This window comes from Meira miltonrushii (genome assembly GCF_003144205.1).
Source record: "Meira miltonrushii strain MCA 3882 unplaced genomic scaffold FA14scaffold_3, whole genome shotgun sequence".
Lineage (NCBI taxonomy): Eukaryota > Fungi > Basidiomycota > Exobasidiomycetes > Exobasidiales > Brachybasidiaceae > Meira > Meira miltonrushii.
In genome coordinates, this window is record NW_020289945.1 from 2490444 (window position 1) to 2510544 (window position 20101).

At 44.3% G+C, this 20101-nt stretch overlaps 7 protein-coding genes across 7 annotated transcripts; 5 read left to right on the plus strand and 2 right to left on the minus strand.

Annotated features, from left to right (window-relative positions):
* Positions 1 to 225: 225 nt before the first annotated feature.
* FA14DRAFT_191266 (uncharacterized protein) lies at positions 226 to 1499 on the plus strand. The gene is made up of 4 exons (XM_025501851.1): positions 226 to 434; positions 498 to 891; positions 962 to 1069; positions 1139 to 1499. Exons 1-4 carry the CDS (start codon positions 256 to 258, stop codon positions 1163 to 1165), a joined length of 708 nt encoding a protein of 235 aa, XP_025354492.1. The 5' UTR covers positions 226 to 255; the 3' UTR covers positions 1166 to 1499.
* A 4042-nt stretch (positions 1500 to 5541) lies between these two features.
* FA14DRAFT_124836 (kinase-like protein) lies at positions 5542 to 6495 on the plus strand (the record flags this gene model as incomplete). The annotated part of the gene is made up of 2 exons (XM_025496666.1): positions 5542 to 6093; positions 6148 to 6495. Coding segments are annotated over 2 exons (900 nt in total), but the record flags the coding sequence as incomplete, so codon positions are not given.
* A 1294-nt stretch (positions 6496 to 7789) lies between these two features.
* Positions 7790 to 8321, plus strand: FA14DRAFT_173894 (60S ribosomal protein L27-B; the record flags this gene model as incomplete). Its single annotated transcript, XM_025500506.1, has 1 exon — positions 7790 to 8321. One exon carries the CDS (start codon positions 7790 to 7792, stop codon positions 8201 to 8203), a length of 414 nt encoding a protein of 137 aa, XP_025354494.1. The 3' UTR covers positions 8204 to 8321.
* Positions 8322 to 8561: 240 nt separating this feature from the next.
* FA14DRAFT_136827 (glutaminyl-tRNA synthetase) lies at positions 8562 to 11438 on the minus strand. The gene is made up of 2 exons (XM_025497027.1): positions 11020 to 11438; positions 8562 to 10842 (listed from the first exon to the last, which is right to left on the minus strand). Exons 1-2 carry the CDS (start codon positions 11393 to 11395, stop codon positions 8660 to 8662), a joined length of 2559 nt encoding a protein of 852 aa, XP_025354495.1. The 5' UTR covers positions 11396 to 11438; the 3' UTR covers positions 8562 to 8659.
* Positions 11439 to 14744: 3306 nt separating this feature from the next.
* FA14DRAFT_165253 (Translin) lies at positions 14745 to 15738 on the plus strand (the record flags this gene model as incomplete). The annotated part of the gene is made up of 6 exons (XM_025499946.1): positions 14745 to 14901; positions 14961 to 15058; positions 15126 to 15240; positions 15319 to 15542; positions 15636 to 15689; positions 15718 to 15738. 6 exons carry the CDS (start codon positions 14745 to 14747, stop codon positions 15736 to 15738), a joined length of 669 nt encoding a protein of 222 aa, XP_025354496.1.
* A 579-nt stretch (positions 15739 to 16317) lies between these two features.
* FA14DRAFT_180822 (uncharacterized protein) lies at positions 16318 to 16656 on the plus strand (the record flags this gene model as incomplete). The annotated part of the gene is made up of 1 exon (XM_025501041.1): positions 16318 to 16656. One exon carries the CDS (start codon positions 16318 to 16320, stop codon positions 16654 to 16656), a length of 339 nt encoding a protein of 112 aa, XP_025354497.1.
* An 83-nt stretch (positions 16657 to 16739) lies between these two features.
* FA14DRAFT_115535 (ALG6, ALG8 glycosyltransferase) lies at positions 16740 to 18632 on the minus strand (the record flags this gene model as incomplete). Its single annotated transcript, XM_025496114.1, has 3 exons — positions 16740 to 17266; positions 17423 to 18001; positions 18068 to 18632. Coding segments are annotated over 3 exons (1671 nt in total), but the record flags the coding sequence as incomplete, so codon positions are not given.
* Between the last annotated feature and the right edge of the window lie 1469 nt (positions 18633 to 20101).

Consider the following 20101-nt stretch of genomic DNA (forward strand, 5'->3'; position numbering starts at 1 on the left):
TATCGGTTCATAGCTATCAACTCGCTTTTGGAACGATATCGAATCATCTTGCTTCACGTTCGACATTCATGCCAGCATTTGAACTCGTGATGGTAGAGAGGAAGGATCTAAAGTTGTTAAACAGAAAAAGGTCCGTGCTTGCGGAGAAGTATCTTTTTTTTAGTCTGCCTTCTTCTGCTGCATTACGCGCTTTAATTATTCGCACGCGTTTCAATCATACATCATCATCATCATCCCAACACTCTCTTTATCAAGATGGAAGCACAATTGCAAGCACTAAAAGTGGTAGACTTGAAAAAGCTATTAGGAGATGCAGCTTTACCACAATCAGGAACAAAGGCAGAATTGATTAAGAGGTTATTGGAGAACCCCTCTGCAACTGCATCTTTGAACGGAGGAGGAGCTGGAGCAGCAGATGAAGAGGATCTATTAGGGTGAGTGCAATGGACAGAAGTATGTGAGATTAGTGATGCTCATCTCTTATTTCATCCACACAGAGAAACAGCAGAGGCACCACAATCACTTTCAACAGCACCAGCAGCCACAGTTCCATCAGCCAAACCAACACCAGCAGCCGCACCAGCACCAACTACAACGACTGAAAGTGCACCTGCACCTGTTCCGGAAAAAGATGCAGAAACACAAAAAGCAGAAGTGATTGCAGAACTAGAAAAGAGGAAAGCAAGAGCTATCAAATTTGGAATGCCGACTGATGAAGTTGATGCTAAGATTCAAAGAATTCAAAAGTTTGGATTACAGGAAGAATCTGTTGTTTCGATAGATGCTTTAGATGGAGAACTAAAAGGTGGAAAGAAGAACAGAAAAGAAGCCAAAGCAGAAAAGAACGGTAATGGTCAAGCTTCTGGAAAGCCAGCCAAGAATGCTGAAAAGGTGAGTATTCTAGGAAGATCGTTGAGGTTGTTGATCATCGGCTAATTACATCTTCCCGACGATTATGCAGAAATCTGTTGCTGCACCACCAGTTGTTGCTTTGGATCCGGTTGAAGAAGAGAAGAAACGTAAACGTGCTGAAAGGTTCGGTGCTGCAGTTCCAGCATCTTCGAATGAGGTGAGTTATATTCTATGGACCCTGCATGTTGTTGGAACTGAAATGTTTACCATCTCCTTTCTCTTTTAGCCTTCTGACAAAAAGATTAAAACTTAACTCACAGATTTTAAAGACTTGTATCATTTTTATCTCTCTTGCTTAATTTCCAAATCTGGTCAACAAAACCAAAAGGAAGCTTATGTAGTGAACATTGCAATAGAGTGCTCCCGTTCAACCCTGCAGCGGAAGTGAGTGAGTGAGGAGGCCATCAACCTAACACTAAAGGAACTCCTTGTCTTTCCCAGATGCAGGTAAATCCACGTGATAGGATCACGACGCGACGCGCTTCTTTCCAGTTCAACCTTCTGTGTGCTTAAAGTACAATGAATGCTTCTTTTTCGAGGGGGAGAATTAGTGTAAATGATTGTATGTATGTTTCGATGCACTACCTAGATTGAACCTTATTCAATATGCATTTTTGTATGAATGAGTGGATCAAGAGGTAAGCACACAAACATGAATGAAATCATAAGGAATGAAAGCAGAACAGCAGTATGATTTGGCTCAACTCCAACACTTGCAAACAACAACACCAAAAGACGCGCCACGCGAACGCATTTAGTGTCTGTTGCATGTATGCGCATTTACGCAGGGGCGGAGAGTGATTTATGTATGAGTAGTTTTCTGTGCTTCTATTTCTGCAACACAACAACAACACACACACACACACACACAAGGAGGGCACACATACATCCTTATGCTTTAAGGACAAGCTAAGGACCCGGGAAATTGAGTTGACTGTAAAAGTGCATCCTTTTTACAACTCTCTTCTTCTTACATACATGCCATTCCCCGTTCGCAAATGGACTGAATGACTGCATCCTTATTCATACGCTACTCAAAGATTATATTCCCTACTCCAGATCAACGGAAATCACTCTAAGCACACACACACATACTCAAGGCCGAATCGTTTTGGTAAGTTTTGTCTTTTGGGCTTCATTGTTTCCTTGAAAATTGGGAGGACTTTCCCCTGCATGCCAATACTATCAAACATTAAAGATATGCATACTGTTGTTTATTTGGGTTTCAACTTTTGGTGTCAGCGATCCTTACCTCATCGATAAAGATTTGACAAAAGTCACTAACGATAATTGCTATCATTATCATTCTCCTCCTCCTCATTCTCATACAGATCATAACAACAACAAAACGTTGAACAGGGTAAAGTTGCTCAAGTCAACACCCCCCCCAAAACGCGCGCTTTTCTCTCCTCTCGGCTTGTACCCCGATTTCGCGTCAAGAAAAAAAAGCAACACGCTCTCTACACGCTTTTTTCATTTTTCCTCCACCGCTTAAAGAGAGAAAAATAAGAGAGAGGGGGGCTAGAGCACTCGAGTGTTACAGATTGGCTTTCATTCACATTCTATTCATCCATCTTACACACATTGCCATCACCATCTTATCGACAACATTCTCGACTTTGCTGCTGGCTCAGCCATTCTTTTGCCACTCTCTAATTAGCAGGGCAACACATAGAGAGAGAAACTACTCTCAAGGCAAAGATGGCGGCATTTCATCAAGCAGCTCTACACATGGAGGATCCATCCATACCTTCACCTAGAAGGCGTGGAAAGACTGCAAGAAGGATGGCATCCACGATTGGGCTAGGGTTCGAAAGATCATTCGAAACAAAGATGAGCATGACACCTCCGGCACGATTGCCAAGTGCAAAACACGTCAACGAATCACCTTTTGCTCATCCGGCTATTCCGATCGAATTTCCACTAACAGAGACATCTAAGAAACATCATCATTATCCCAACTTACTTCCAAGGTCAAAAGCTTTTGGTCCATTGTCACCTTTGAACGGCTCAAGTCTTTGTATACCGAGCAATGCACCAGCCAAGATCAGACAACAAATCGAAGAAGCACAACGTGATGTTGTGATGAATGGTGAAAGTGAAGGATCAGGCTCAGCATCAAGCTCACGTACTCCCATCCAACCTTCGAATAAGAGCAACCTCCGCAGAACTGTGGCATTACACAAACATCTGTATTCAACAGACGCCGATGAGCAGGAACAGGCACAAGAAAGCATAGCGATGCCTATTGCATCCGCACAACAAGATTACAGGGTCCAGCAATTCCCATCTCAAGGAAGCCCAGAACAATCACGACATCAAAGATCAAAAACATCAGATGGATCTTCTATTGACGCCACTTTCCAGCCTCGCCGACGTAGAATTGCAACAACACCGAGTAAGCAGTCCAATACAGCGAAAGGGATAGATTTGCATACCATGCAAACACAGCATCTTGGAAGTTCTTCGCCTCCGTCCCCTTCTCCTGCTGTGGATTGGAGTCTGATGGCAAATGATGGAGATGCATCGGACGAATGTGATTCGGGCGCAGAATCTGATGAGGAAATGAACACTTTACGTCCAGGCGTTAGCTTCTCCTGCAGAAGGATGAGTGGTATTCGTAGCATTTCTGCTACGCATACTAGAGGACAAACACATCCGATGGGCTTGATGAACGATATGACCGGAGGCGAGAGTATGGCACGTTCAGCGACTACATCTTCCATACGTGAATCGGGTTCCACACATTCAATCGCTTCCTCGGTCGCTACGTCTGCTTCTTCGAAGTTTGAAGTCAATCAAACTCGTTCGCCAGGTAATGTTTCACCGTACAAGACACCCAGCAAACGTCGTGCACGCGTTCAAGGATCATCCTCATCATCTTTGCGAGGTAGGAATTTCTCTACTGCTTCACCAATCGCGGCTCCACCTGGATCGGAGGAAGGTACATTGTTTGGCTCGGCAAGCTCTTCTTCCATCAATCGGGGCGATGCATTTGATTCTTCCGAAGATGTAATCAAGACTAGCAAAGATGCTAAGCGACGATCTATTGGTTCCTTAAGCCCTTGGAGAGAGGCAATGTCGTCTGCAAATATGGTTCTTGGTAACAAGAAAGTAGGTACTCCAAGTGCTGCTTCAATTATGGCCGGACGACGAACGTCATTGAACGGTCTAGCTCGACTGAGTAGTGATCCAGAACATAGTATAGATTCTCCAAGTAGATTCGCATTTGACGATAGCGGTGTTGCAATGCAAAGTCCGGCACCTGGATTAGGATCGGAGAAACGTATGGCGGCTAAGCACTTTGCCGGTAGTCATTTGAGGGAGGATGCTATGCAACCTTCGCCTTCTAAACAAGCAGCTGCTCGAAGGTCTGCCTCGGATACCAGTACAAGCAATGATGTCGGTAACCTCTCTTTCAGCAGTGCTCGTGTTCGATCTTCTTTGGCAAACGAAGCTCATTTCAGCGATGCTCCATCATCAACAGAGAGTACGCCGGATGTGCATAGGTCATTCAGAACAGCTGCAAGTGTACCGGAAGGATTGACGAGCCCTGTACGCGAGAATCGTAACTCTCACAAAAGATCTTCCTTATCATCTTCTTCACTTGCTGTTGAGGGTACCACTGCGCCATATTTGACTCCACAGAACTACAAGAATGTTGTTCCTTTGCAAACTGCATTCATGTCGACCGGATTGGCATCAAAGCGGACAAGACCAAGTTTGGCCAATTTGGATCCTTTGACAGGTGAAACACTGCCACCTCTACCGGCCAAATTGAACTACAACGTTGGCTCAGGTGTGCCTTCAGCTTATCAATCATCTGGAAGTATGGCCGCCTCTTTGGGACTTCGTGATGTAGTTGCAGCTGCCAATGCACACAAAGCAGCCGCATCTGCTTCTTCAGCAACATCGGTAATGCCAGATACCCCGATGAAACGACCAATGGGTGCATTTGGAGGATTAGGTCAAACATTAGGCACGTCAGCTCACAAGGCAAATAATCATCGATCTCGCTTGGGTATGACACTTTCGCCATCAAGCAATGACGGTAACGATTCGAGCAGCGGTGGTAGTACGTATGGAGGGGATTCGCCTCTCTTGAAGCAAGATTGTGAAAGTCCAACTTTAGGCTTGAACTCTGTTTCGCATGCTAGCACTGGTTCGCCAATGTCCATGTTAGAAGCTGTTACCCGGGATCCATCAAAGAAGATGCTTGGTCATGATCGGGAGCAGAACAGCTCAAATGATGCCACACCATCTTCTCTTTCTCCTGATGGCGACATTGACGTTCGAAAAGTATTGATGCGACAATCTTTGCCAAATCAATCGCGTGCAAATGAAGAATCTTTACGTGCAAAAGTGATGACAAGACCGCTTTCGTTGAGCAGACCACCGATCGGATTACAGAGAAAGAGTTCATTTGGACCTACTTCCGAGCAGTCTGCTTCTTTGACCGTTCAGCCAACAATCTATGATGTCACGCCAGCAACACCAACGCGCAATTCGGCAACGATTAAGTGGTACGAAGCAGCACAACTTGTTTCTACGCCTTCGCCATCTCATCGTCGTCGTGCTAATGAAGCAAGAAGGGAAAGTTGGCACAAGAGTGGAAGTGTTCCGCCAAAGATGATCCAAAAAGGTGCTCCTGTTCGCAGACTTGGATTAACAGCTTCTCGTAATCGTCCTTCTCATTTCACTTCTCGTTTCACCGTTCAGGGTACCCTTGGTCAAGGTGAATTTAGTCAAGTAGACAAGGTGGAGGATAAACAAGATGGTGTGCTCTATGCTGTAAAGAGAGCAAAGAAGCCTTACACTGGACCTAGAGATCGTTTACGGAAGTTGGAAGAAGTGGACATTTTGCGATACCTCGGCAAAGATGGCGGTCATTTGAACATCGTTGCCTTTTTTGATGCATGGGAAGAAGCCGGTCATTTGTACATCCAAACGGAATTATGCCCTTGTGTGGATTTCTCAAGTTTCCTTCAACACTTTTCCAACATGGGCGGATCGATGGATGAAGCTAGATTGTGGAAAGTTTTGCGGGAGCTAAGTGAAGGATTAGGATTCATCCATGATATGCAAGTATTACATCTCGACTTGAAACCTGCAAACATCTTCATCACAGAGATTGCCACGTTGAAGATCGGTGACTTTGGCTTGGCAACAAGATGGCCTCGGGTTGATACCAAGACGATCTTGGAAGGAGCCAATATGGGAGACGATGACTTCAAGAATGCCGATGCGATGACATCCAGTCTGCTGAACCATACCCCGAAAAGTCTAGAACGTGAAGGCGATCGTGAATACATCGCACCTGAGATTCTTCGTGGCGGATTCGGAAAGCCAGCAGATGTTTTCAGTCTAGGTCTGGTCATGTTGGAAGCAGCAGGCGATGTAATCTTGCCTGATAATGGAGAGCCATGGCACAAGATTCGCAATGACGATTTCAGTGATGTTGATTTGAGCGCATTTAGCATTTCTCTCGTGAATGTGATCAAAAGCCTTTTACGATCAAATCCTGAAGCACGTCCAAATTTGAACGAATTACGACAACATCCCGTTTTGCAAGCTGTCGGAAGAAGATGTTCTTTGGGTGTGGAAATGTCTGAACTGGATCAATTGCCCGTATTTGATCTTCCAAGTGGCGAAAGCAGTCAATCGTTAAGTGGTAACAAGATATTCCACGGCAAATCTGCTTTGGCTTCTGAGGACGAAGGTTATCTGCAAGCCGATACCGAGATGAACATCGAAGAAGATATGTTCGAACCACGTACACCCAGGCCATTCACGTCCACAAACAATACAGGCAATACATCCGTCCATTCTGCCGTTGAGATGGAAAGAACTTCATCAGGTCGCTCAGCCCTCGGATTAGAAGGAGTGGATGATGAAGACAAGGTCCTCAATATTCGTGGTGCTCTTATATATGAGAATCTCGATTTCCTACTCTCCATCTTGGAAGCTGAACCAAATCCGGAAGCGCGTATGACCATGAACTCTACTCCGATTCAAGACCTTGTCTCGCAACCAGAATCGTATCCTTCAAATCTTATGGTGCCTATCATCAATGTCGATCATATGGACGGCAGTGGAGGTGACAATGTTCATCCCCATTCTATCCACATACCCGTTCGTGCATCTCCTCTTCGTCAAGCATCCCATGATTTTGATGATATGGAGATGGATGAAGGTCAATGAGAGAATGTGCGCTTTGCAAGAAGTATACTCACCCGTATGTCGAGCTTGATGTTCGATATCCTCTTACCTCCGAATACATTTTATTCTTCTATTTATGCAACTTATTTTGATACCACTTTATACTCAGCCAACCTCCCGCTTCTCATATTTGTCGCAATAAAGACAAAAGGTCTTTTGACCTACGAATCTCACAGAATTATGTACCAATTTGCATTTTGTATTATCCTTTCATCATCAATATTATCGATATACGTGATTTTGTAAAGATGTCCTTGATCATGGTAGAGAGCAGTTAAGGTGGCCATGAGCAATGGCGTCACGTGCAAGCCAGTCGCGACACACGGCGCTTTCAACGGAAAGTTTGGATGAATGGATTGTATTGAACTTTGACGCTTTCTATTATTTTCTGATTACACTGCGGTTCGGCCGACGCGCGTTTCTATTCAATATAGTAACAATTAAGCCAAGCGTGTAGAAATGCTACTAATTCATACGCAGCACTGCCTAGACTGGAGCCTGCGTTCGAATGAGAGAGCGTGTGCGGCAACGGATGCATGAACTTCTTATTCTTGTTCTGCCTTTAGCCTTGACTTTGCAGTTTTACCGCTTGTGACAAAATCCAATTCACTCCTTGTGACAACTTCCATCTTTCCACAACAATAGATCATCATCGACAATGACCAAAATTTACAAGCCCGGCAAAGTTGGTGTCCTGCTCCAAGGAAGACAAGCAGGAAAGAAGGTCGTCGTTATCCAACAATACGATGACGGAAACCGCGAACGTGCTTTCCCTCATTTGTTGGTTGCCGGTGTTGAACGTTACCCATTAAAGGTCACCAAATCAATGGGTGCAAAGAAATTGGCAAAGCGTAGCAAAGTTAAGCCATTCATCAAGGTCGTCAACTACAATCACGTTATGCCAACCCGTTACACTTTGGAATTGGAACAATTGAAGGGTGTTATCAAACATGATACATTCAAAGAATCTTCCAGCCAACGTGAAGATGCCAAGAAGACAATTAAGAAATTGTTCGAAGAACGTTACGCAAGCGGAAAGAACCGCTGGTTCTTCACTGCTCTCCGATTCTAAATGTTGACAATGTCGATCCGACCGGAACACCAAACTTTTGTCACTTCAAAATCTTTCAGCATAAAACTTCACACATACACACAGATTCAATCATTTCTTCCATCATCGGCGCATTACGAACGACACACACACACTTTGTACTCATATGCATATTGATCGCTTTTCATTGATTGGGAAGAATGAGAATAGATCCTCAAGATCTTCATTCCAGCGTCAAGGAGACGTTCAAAAAAGCTCAAACTGGCCCCAGTCCGTTGTACTTTGCGCCGCACAACGGCTAGGTCTATATCCTCAAAATTCATGAGTTTATCTGGTTAAAATACAAAAGTCTGAGTGTTCAGTGTGATCAGGCGAATGGGTAAGGAGTGCAAACTGATGGTATTGTTAAAGTGACGTTATGATGTGCATAAATACAGTGCCAGAGCGATGAAGTAGAGGGAAAGAGAGAGAGTCATACTAATTCTTGCCGGCATCTTCCTTTAACGATACAATACGATTCAGGATGACACGTTTGCCCTCTAGATCTGCATCGCGATTATCGAGGCAGAAGTAAGCAATACGCATAGCTTGGAAGCGTACCACTTCATTGCCATACAATTGTTTAGAAGATCGATCGGGTGCACCTTCACTATCACCAGCGTGTGCGTCACCTGCCTCTTTGGATGCAGGGACATCACTTGCGGCTGCTTTGATTGCAGTCTTTGCTTCTTCAGTTCGTTTCTCAGCTTCAGCTTTTGCATCAGCCAAAGCTTTTTGAGCCACATTCCAGAAGCTGACTTCGATCATTGCACCCTTTGTGCGATCCAAACTATCACGGTCAATGTGATCGAGATAATTTGTCTCAGCAGCAGGATTTGAGCTTGTGAACAGAGGTCGGAACAGACGTACTTCATCAATCATGACAGGTGAATTTGATGGTGCATGTTTGGCGACCCATTGGATGTATGTCTTTGCCTTCTTGCTTGCATCACCATTCTTTGATGGATCTTCATATCTGCAAACGATATGATCGATTCCCTTTCCGTCTGCAGATTTGACGAAAGAGGTACATGTGATAGGGAAGGGTGCATTAAGCAAACCGACCGTCTTTCCGGGTGCTAAACGGAAATAATCCGCAGAATCTTCCGTACGGAAATCAGAAGCATCGATAAAGACTTCTTTGGTGAAAGGTACTTTGGCTTTGCCCATAGAAGGCACTTTAGGATGCAAAGGTCTTTCCAATTCGAGGAAAAAGTCGTCCTCGACATTTTCCAAGACGATCTTGATTGGCTCCAAGAGCATCATCAATCTTGGTGTGCTCGTATCGAGATATTGACGTACGGTTTGATCTAATCTTTGACCTTCGATAGAAGTTGTGGCCGTGGTAACACCTAGTTGATTCACAAAGCTGAGGATAGCACCTGGCGGAATACCACGTCTTCTTAGAGCCAACAAAGTGTACAATCTTGGATCATCCCAATCTTGCACATACCCTTCTCTTACCAGTTTGAGAATCTTTCTCTTGGACGTGATTGTTCCTTCCAGATTTAGTCGACCGAATTCGTATTGACGTGGCTTGTAGACTTCCACAGCATCACAAAGCCATTCGTAACTTTCACGGCTCAAGATGAATTCAGTCGTGCATAACGAATGGGAGATATTTTCAAAACTATCCACCAAGCAGTGAGTGAAATCATAAGTTGGGTAGATGCACCATTTGTCGCCTGTTCTATGGTGCTTTGCGCCCAAAACTCGGTAAGCGATCAAATCCCACATTTGAGGATTTCCGCTACCTAACAGATCTTGTTTCATACGCAAAGTGGCAGTGTTGGGCTTGTATTTGCCATTCTTCATATCTTCGAACTCCTTCAAAGATTCTTCGATGGGCCTATCGCGATATTTGTTCGCAAATCTAGGTCCATGTTCCTTTCCTCCTCTGCCTTGGGCAATTTCTTCACCTGTCGAATGATCGACGTATGCTTTGCCACGCTTGATTAGCTCAACGGCTAGTTCGTATAGTCTGTCAAAGTAGTCACTGCTATATGTAATCTTGAATGGCTCATATCCAAGCCATCTGACCATTTCTAGAATGCTATTGAAATATTGTTCTTCCTCTGCTTCTGGGTTTGTGTCATCATATCGTAAGTAGCACAATCCTCCGTTGTATCGAGCAAATCCAAAGTCGACAGCGATGGCCTTGCTGTGTCCGATGTGCAAGAAGCCATTTGGTTCAGGAGGGAATCGTGTCATCACCCGTCCTCCTGTTGCTTTGAGATGTTGTTCTTTCAATTCAGGCTTGATTTGTGGATTACCTCCTGGCTTGTGCAATTTTGACAAGAATCCTTCTTTGAACATCGCGTTAGGATCTGCTTCAACTGGAGCTGCATCAGCTGCTCTCTTCTTTTCTTTTGGTGCTTTTGCTTCTTTGGCAGGCTTGCTGGGAGCAGGTTGTTTGTTTTTTGGTCCAAATTTTGTCTCCAGAGCATTTTCTACACCGTTCTTCATGTCCAATGCATTGGCCCACCGAAGTCTTTGATCACCTCTCAGGTTGGCCATCAGCAGGGCTAGAGAGTTCCATCTTTGCTCTTCAATTTTTGCGGCATCCTTTTTCATATGTTCACCAATGATTTTGCTCATCTGTTCGGGCGTAACGACAACTCCTGTAGAAGGTAGAACAATGAAGTCAGTAATCAATTCAAGATTTGCCCAAAAAGGGAATAAACATCAGAATCATAGTAGATGCCATTCGGTCTTTCGAGTGAAACACCTGCGGCTCTAATACATGCGTTTGTTTGATATATCTCATCCTCTGTGTAAAATACTCATCGAATACTCACCTACACCACATGCTTGGTCAAAGGCCGCCTTATTGACACTCTTGACATCGGAGACACCTGCCAAATATTTTCCTGCTTCGCTGATTCGATCAGCAGAATCCAAGCTTCCGTCCAAAATTCTCTGAACGATGTACGATCGTTTTTCGAGATCCAACGAAGGAGGTGCAACAGTAGCAGCAGAAACGATCAATTGACCTTTCTTTGCATCTAATCCTTTCCCTTCAAGTTGATTCTTTTCAATCAAAGTCGAAAGTGTTTCGCTGGTTTTGGCATTTCTCAGAGTCTCGTTAGCCTTTTGACCTGTGAATGAAATCGTTGCAAATTGTTCTAACAACTTCTGAATACGTGGATCAGATGTATCCACTTTTGGTGCCATATTGATCGCCTTGTTCCCTTGGCTATGGTCTCTTTCACGTACAGATGGAGTTTTGAACGAAAGTTACACAAAAGATTCTTAATTTCGTTTCACTGCAATTCGCACTGTCCTTACGCGCTGTCTTTTTTTTCCGTTTCCGGTGTAGCTCTCTACTTAAGCTTAAACCGCGTCTGACTGAGGGGAACAAACTTTTATGACTCTTTGATAGTCAATGCTGATTTCATCGAAGATCACTTGTCCAAATAATATAATTAATACAAAGGATGTTTCATATAAAATACAGTCAAGCATTTGACTTAGCAAAATAATAACCTTCTTTCGCTTTCATCGTAATCCTTCTCGAATTTTTGCACTTCGCATAGCACTTCTCAAAAATGCTAAACGATCATCATACTTTTTCACAACGTCTGCCCTTCTTTTATGAATTTCGATTAATTCTCTCTTGAGATTTTGCGAAGATGATTCATCGTTTTCATCCGATGCCAAGAGTGCTTTCTGTCGTTCAGGAGAATTGGCTCCACTGAATTGCTTATGTGGATCTCTACCTTTGAACGAAGAAGGTGGATGTTGAGCAACGCGAGGTCGGATCGGTCGAGCAGATTGTGTAGCAATCGAAGGTGACGTTGAGCCATTAGAAGAAGAGCTTGATTGTCTTCGTTTGGAAAACATATTTGTATTGCCGCCCGATTTGGATCCATTGGGTGACATTGGTATATTTTCTTCACTTGAAGATACAACAATGAATCCATCACGCATATCGGCGGGTGTCGAACCAGGCGACATATCTTCGGCAGATCGAACAATTTGACGAATTTGTTCAAATGTTAGATCATACCTTCCTACTGCGTGTAATTCTAACGTCTTGAAGTTGTCCAAAAGTCTTTTTCCTTCTGCTTCAACAACCGCAATCTCGGCTTCAATCTCTGCACTGCTCTTATCGGCATAATCCCTTCCCAATAATGCATTTCCACTTGTAATACTTAAACCGCCTAGGGAGAATTGCGTGATACCCGATTGGGCACTATTTCCTATCCGACTTGCTGAATCTCCATTGTGAGATGGAGAAGGATCAATTTCCCTGCTGATGCCTGCCACGCTACGTAATGTGCGTGCCCTTCTCTCCTGAGAGTATTGATCTTGCAAAGCTGCTTTCATTTGCGCATTATTCCGAGTTCCAAAACTTGCCATGCTACCAACCATGCTTCTGCTACTCGGTAATGCACCTGAAGCTGAATCGGGAAGTTGAGACCTTTGAGAACTTCTTCGAAACAACGACATCGCATTGCTCTTACCAGATCTCTTTGAAATTAAGGAAGGTGCCGCCAGCGTGGAATGCTCGGCAGCCATATGTTCAGAGGACACTAGATTCTGTGATGAGCGTATCGTACGTTCCTGAGGTAGTTCCATCGCTCCCGTCCTCATCATTGAATCAAAAACGCCTTGACGCAATAATCTGTATTCGTCATCGCCCAAGAGACCTTCTTCGAATGCGACTGCCAAATCATTAAGTTCATTTGCCAGGTTCTGTGATCGTGATTGTGTTGAAGGCATAGAGACACTCGAAGAAAGTACATCAGAGTTCCCGTTCACAGACGGATATCTGAAATTTTCTGATCCTTCCTTTGTCGTAAGTCCCGGCGTACTTCGATTCTTTATGCTAAAGAGACCACTGATACGGCCACGGGATTGACGTAAAGAGAATGCGGATGACTGTGTTTTGAGCGTCGAGGAAGCAGCATACATATCGCGATCGTCCACTTGTGGAGCTTGACCGATTTGATTATCTGTAAAAGAGATTGAAGATCTCTGAGAAGGTGTGTGATACACTGTATCATGCGAAGACTGAAGAAGGCCGCTGCTGCTCCTGCTATTTCGCAAAGTAGCGTCTTTATCAAAAGCCGGGGGTGAAAGGCTATTGCTCTGTCCGATTGTTGTATTAATAGGAGGTAAATCTGCTCCAGTACGCTTCTTCTTTCCGTTTGAGTGCTGCTTTCGTTGATTGGAACCTTGTTCTTTCATTGCAAAAGCGCTTGAATGACCATTCATATTGCCGTTTCTGCTCAGGTCATGCTTGCCATAGGGCTGCGTTGTAGATTCAGGTAGTTCCGCTTTCTTTGGCATTGGGCTTCTACTTGCACTTCCGTTATCGCCTCTGCTTACGACTAATAGAGGAGCGTCCTCTTTTCGTTCTTGTCTTGGTTTTGAGGAAATCTTTGGCATGGAAACGATATCTGCAGGTAAATCGGTATCTCCTTTACTCTTTGGTGAATTGACTGATCGAACCGAGCCTGCCCATCGTCCTGGATTATGTTTATCTTCCTTTCCATTCACTGTGCTGGATGTCTTCTCAGGAGAAGAGGAAGTATCCTTTCTACCCATCAAAGAATCTAATCGAATTCTTACGCCTTGCGACTTGGGCGAAGATAGAAGAGGCGTTGACGTATCGTTTTCTGTTTTCCCATTTGCGCTCTTGGAGCGATGTAGATCGCCCATAGATTGCCTTTTCTTAAATCCTCTCTTTTTGCCAGTGCTATCTTTCCCATTGGAATTCTCTCGTATACGTGTCGGTCGAATGGAAGCATTTTTGGATTGATCGTTTGTACCTATCTTGCTTGGATATAGTACATCCTGCGGGTCGGTATAACCTGTATTTCCTGTGGATGAGGAACTTGCCAAGCCTTTTGATGATATGGTACGTTGCCTTGCAGAGTCCTTACTCTCGCCTGTGCCATTGTGCTGACTTCTCCAACGCTGAAAAGCCTTCATGTTGGCCGCTATACAGCTTGGATATATGCGGGGTTTGTTTGAGACGATACGATTTGTCAATCCATAAGGTGGGATGATGATATAACCTTGCCCTACTGTCTTTGTATTTCTGTCACCCTAGCATAACAATCTGATGTGGTAGTGAGCGGCTTTGCTTGTGTTCAATGATGAGGTTTCACCAAAAAAAGAAAAGGATAAATCGATCGGTACTCCAATTCATTTCATTTGGTTCATTTTAGTATGCGTGTGTGTGTGTGCGGTTGTAATTTTTAGCGTGAAAAATCAAGAGAGACTGTCAATATTGATTCATAAACGGATCCATGGCTCGCCGCCTTTCCCCTTAGGCCTTGTATGCAATGAATGCATCTTTATGCAACTCTTCTGCCTATACCTCTAAATTTACGCGGGCGGCTTCTGCATGAACTTCACATTTCAATCGGCTAAAAGTTGATTGCACCGCACACAACGCGTTCATTAAACAGAGTGAAGAGAAGGTTCGGACTTGACAAAATTATTTAATCAATTGTGTATGCGTGGAGGAAGAAAGACAACCTTCTTCCAGCCGCAACAACAACACCACATCATGACGAGCTCTGTCGATTTTGAGCCAATCTTGGCCGAACTAGAAGCAAATAAAGAGCTTGGAGAGAAGCTAAGAGAGCAGGTGAAAGAACTGGAAAAGTCATATCGAGTCGCGGCAAAGCTGTTGAACAAGTCACATTCAACTCCATCTTCAGAAAGTAGGTAAAAAAGGATCACTCTTGCCCAATAATGTCGCTTACATCTCCTCTTGCTTTAGTCCAAAACCTGGTGCAGCAAGTCGCTTCGTCGTTCGGGGAGACAAGACAGGTGATTCGGCAATTGATCGAGCTTGTTCCCGAAAATGAGTATTACAAGGTATGTGTGTTCTATTGAAGATGTGACTAGCATATATGCTGACAAGTATTTCTAATGTGCTTTCTAGTGGAACGATACGTGGAGCATGACTATACAGAGAATCGTATTCTCCATAGCATATACGTATTATCTTGGAACGGGTAGACTGATCACAAAGGAGCAGGTAGCCGATGTTCTGGCAGGTGTGTTAATGCTTTGTTACATCTTCCCTTTCTGTTTCATTCACTAACCATCCGCTTCCACCTCTCACTCTTTTGCAGTTCCACAATCGGAGAATCATCGATTCAAATTGGCAACCGAAGAATACCTACATGCCTTGGTCAGCCTGGTGAACGAATTGTCGCGATTGGCAGTCAACAGCGTCACATTGGGAGATTTCGGTACACCAGTCCGATTAAGCGCATTCGTCAAGGATTTACACACTGGTTTCCAAATGTTGAACTTGAAGAATGATAGTTTACGCAAAAGATTCGATAGCATAAAGGTGAGTAAGATAGTAATACAAAAGGACATCAATAAGTACCAAAAAACAAAAGGCTGACAAATCCAATATTTCCTCCTTGTTATCGTAATCCAGTACGATGTAAAAAAGATCGAAGAGGTGGTATATGATATCTCCTTGCGTGGTTTGGCAGGATCCGGACCTCCAAACGGTGTAGGAACTGAAGTTGATGATGTAGAAGCGGAACGGGTATTGGGTCTATTGAAAAACTGAGCTGAAGGATGGAAACCTTCCTTGTAAGATCACCTGCAACCCTTGACTTTGTAAACAAAAAATGCAACTATTTGCAAATTTACTCTGTTGGCAGATGACGTTTAACACGTTGTCTCTTTTCCTGTGCGGACAATCTGACGGTGTAATCATGCATTTCAGGTGCTTGTTTGCGTGCTTGGATGGTATCTGCTGCTTGAACAGATGTGATTGAAAGTAGTGAGATCATTGCGATCATGCAAAATAATGTGATGGAAATGCGTGAGAACATGACGATTGATTGGATTGGACCGGGTAAGATTTGGTGTTGATGGTTATGAGAAAAGGGTTCAACACCAACACAGAGCTGTAGTACCTGCGCGCACAAGGGCTGATACAACCGGAACGCAACAACAACACGCTAACGCACTTAAAGAGGGGCGGGGAGGTCGCGCGTGTATATGACAATACGCGTGCTTGAGTGAAACTTAAAATTTCGAACAAAAGATTTTTGAGAATGTTGTGGAGAATGTCAATCATTACATCCATCTTCTTACTGGTAGACAAAATGGCCATCAAGAAAGGCGGAAGCACAAGTCATGCAATCAGCGGAGGTCAAAAGCGTTTAGAGCGTAAAGAGATCCCGTCAACATCATTAGGACCTCGTGAACCAAACGAAGAAAAAGCTTCTTCTTTGTCAATCTCTGCTTTGGCTGCTTTACGTCAACAAAAAGGTAATGCTAAACAATCATCATCCAATTCACGAAAACGAGGTCATGCAAGAAAAGCAGAAAATCGTGCAAAGCTAGAACGTGCTGTGGGAAATGCCGATAGATTACAAATGAAAGCTTCTAAACGTTCAGCACGGGATGAGAAACGCAAACGGGCAAAAGAAGTTTTACAGTGAATTTAATTAAACTTGCTTTACAATAATTATTATTTGGTTGTCTTCTTCTTTGTACTACTCTTTTGAAGACCAAAAATATCAATCCCACTCGCAAAGCCAACCTCCAATTGTCTCTTTGTAGACCAAAGCCATATCAAGCCAAACACAGGAGTGCAAAGCAAGACATTGAGGACAGGGAATATGTCTGGGTATCTTGAGAAGATTGGCTTTGCGATAGAAGGAAGATGAGGTAAAATGATCTCGAACGAATGCAGAGCAAGCATTCCCAAGTGGATGATGGCTGCTGCCCATGCGACAAAGCTTTTACGATAGGACTGTAATCCGTTGAATGGTCGATAACCAATTGCCCAATTCCAACCAACCGAAAGCAGAACATATTGCCACACCAAGCCATCTCGTTGCAATAATGGCCACATGCTGAACAAAGATACGTTGTTCATCAAGATTGCCCATTCCCAATCCGTCTTTCCAGCACCGCCACCCCATTCGTCAGCTTTCACACTGATGAGCAAGGTCATCGGTAAAAGCGGTATCAAGATTGACTTTTCGTGAGTCTGGAAGCCGAACAAAAAGAATGCCAACGATGTGGACAGCAAAGCATATGGCAATACTGATGCAGCAGGAGAAGGCGAAGATGATGCAACAGTCTGAGCATTTGTTGTGGGAACAATTCTTGATGTCGAAGGACTTGCCGTTAGTCTACTTGTGGTCTGTCCACCTACTGCCGATTGTGTCGTACTACCCAAGATGCTATCCAGATTGCTACCCGCTTCAGACGGAGCTGGAGCAGCCTGAGATAGATGCCTTGGTCTTCGTCCGGATATTGATGATCCGCCAACGATACTTCCTTCTTTTTGACGCTTCTCAGAAGCAAGCACTTGTCTTTTACTGTCTTCGTCCAAAAACATTTCAATGTGTACTGTCTCTGCAGCAGCAGCAAATAGATGAGCGCATGGCAATAAGATCACTAGCAATGTTGTTGCAAGACTTAATCGTGCCAATGAGTCGATCGATAAAGCGTTTCTGAGTTTATACTTTGCAGGTAAAGGAAGGACTGAAGAGAAACACCAAATATTGCTAACTTTGTCCTCAAACAATCCTCTAGCCACTGGGAAAATGCGATGAATAATTTGACCTAATTGGTTGATATCCCTTAACCATTCTCGGAACACGATTGCAAACGTAATAATCGTTGCCAAGCCAATACCTGTGAAGCAAATCAGACCACGTTCGAAACCTATTCTTGCTAGGCCAACGCATCGTCCAAGCATGATAGCAAAGACAGCCGGTGCATAGTATAGCGCCATTTGTTTGAACGATAAACTCAAGCTGAAGAAAACGGCAGCTGCAATGTATTCATAGCTTATCCTCCTGCTAAGGCTCTTCATTCGATTGCGTAGCTCTGAAGAACCTATTCCGAGATCCGGGTTGGGTAAACTTGTGTAAAGAAGTGAGAAAGCAAAGGCAGAAAGACCAAGCATGACAGTGTTGTACTGGAAATGCCCATGATCGACTAAGATTGTGCTCGGTTGGAGCAAAACGGTCAAAATCGCAATTGCCCTCGTTCTTCGGCCTCGTCCTTGTAGTCGCCTGTTTAAGAAGAAGAGAATTGCCGGTACGTATAGGAGAGTGTCCAGTACTAATACAGTGGCTCGCATAAAGAGCGCCACTTCGTTCGCTTCGGTTCCGCGAGATTTGTCCAATGCAAAATGCTCAGCAACACGAGGAAAGTAGGAGGCAGCCTGTCCACACCATTTGCTAACTTTTGCCGTTAGAGGTGGATAGTCCAAACCCCAATAAGAAAGATCGTAAAAGTACCATTGCGAAGCTGGTAGGTGCAAAGTGATTTCGATCCAATGCCGCTGTGCTTCAAAGTCACCATACATCGGACTAACGCCCTTTCCACTCCAGCCATAGAGCCCCGTTGTCCATTTGAGTAAAGTGCTGATCAAAATGGCGCTTATTACAGTGATGGCCATTGTAACTGTAGAGCCTGTCTCATTCTTTGCGCCAGGGAAGCTTCTCTCAAGCAGCATGGATTTTGCCCATGTTCGAATTGGCGAGCCAAGAATGGTTTCCTTCTTCAAATGACGTGCAGCAAGCGAGGTTGATCTATGCGAGGATGATGTTTGTCGTGCTGAGATAGCATTCGATGCTGCCAAAAGGGATACTCCAGTACCAGTCATGGATGGTGATGCACTGAGCGTGCCCGATCGAGGTTGATGCTGAGAAGAAGATGGTTCCCTGGCCGAGTGAATTACTCCATCAATGCTCATTCCGCCATCTCCTACTCCATTTGAACTATTACGATCCCTACGCCTGACACCTTCACGTAATCTTACTCCGCTTGCACTCATTGTTCCTGGGCTGAGCTCACGTCGAGTTCTTCTTCTTTCAGAGGCCACCTGACTATCAACTTCTGCCGATTCTAGCCATTCTCTCAAACCTTTACCTGTCATTTCATTATTCTTACGAGATGCAGAACTCGTTAGCCCAGCAGCATCTGCATCGATAGCGGCGAGGTCCCAATCCGGTAATTTTGAGCGTTTTCCAGTCGTTCCTGTACTTCTTTTACTACCTCGTAAACCTGTAGATTTTGCTCCTGTAGATCTACCTGTATCTGACATGCCATCTTGTATTTCCGGTCGAGAATCTACACGACGCATCGCATCTTGAGAAATACCTTGAAAGCGCCCATTCGAAGCGGAAGATGTTCCATTGGGAGGGCCCGCCTGAGCCTGTGTGCGTAGCCATGCTTCCAGACCACCTTCTCCAATGCTCATCGGTTGATCGTCCAGTCGGTCTGATAATCCAGACTGTACGCTGTCATGCGATGCCAACTGTATCTCAGGAACTTGTGTCCTTCCAGCACCATTGGCGAAACTTTCATCTCTCGATTTCGGTCTTGCACTTCCATGACGTCTACTACGATGTTGAGGTAATGCAGCAGGAGCAACACTTGAGCCCATACTGGACATAGAATCTACTCGAGCTCTTGCTTTTCGTGTTGGACCGGCCAAAGGTGATAGAAGATCGTCATCATCTTCTGCTGGAATGTTTCTAGATGTATCGATTTTATTATGACCACTTGAGAGATTTATTGATGATCTGCGATCAGAGCGATTTCCATGTGAAGCATTGTGATAGGAAGAGTATTGTTCCAATCCCGACATGTTGACGTGGAATTGCTTTGCAGATCATTCGATCGTCTGATGCGAGAGAAGATGAGCAATTATTCCACTGAATTGGACAACGACATTGACAAGAAATGATGATAAATTGATGATTCTGAAGATGTAGCTGGAATGGAAGAAGACTTGGTGGTCTTACCCCAGTTGTCTCCTACTGAATGTGTGTGTGTTGATTTCATTAATAAACGCGTGACAAGCCAGTACAGGCCCAAGTTCAATTCGACGCACGGCTTCACTGCATGCATGATATAATT

Bases quoted from the DNA above. Each gene is read 5' to 3' on its own strand.
- FA14DRAFT_191266 (XM_025501851.1), top strand. From the start codon at position 256: ATGGAAGCACAATTGCAAGCACTAAAAGTGGTAGACTTGAAAAAGCTA. The intron at 892-961 runs GTGAGTATTCTA...ACGATTATGCAG, and splicing joins CAGCCAAGAATGCTGAAAAG to AAATCTGTTGCTGCACCACC. The intron at 1,070-1,138 runs GTGAGTTATATT...TTTCTCTTTTAG, and splicing joins TTCCAGCATCTTCGAATGAG to CCTTCTGACAAAAAGATTAA.
- FA14DRAFT_136827 (XM_025497027.1), bottom strand. From the start codon at position 11,395: ATGGCACCAAAAGTGGATACATCTGATCCACGTATTCAGAAGTTGTTA. The intron at 10,843-11,019 runs GTGAGTATTCGA...TACCTTCTACAG, and splicing joins TGACCAAGCATGTGGTGTAG to GAGTTGTCGTTACGCCCGAA.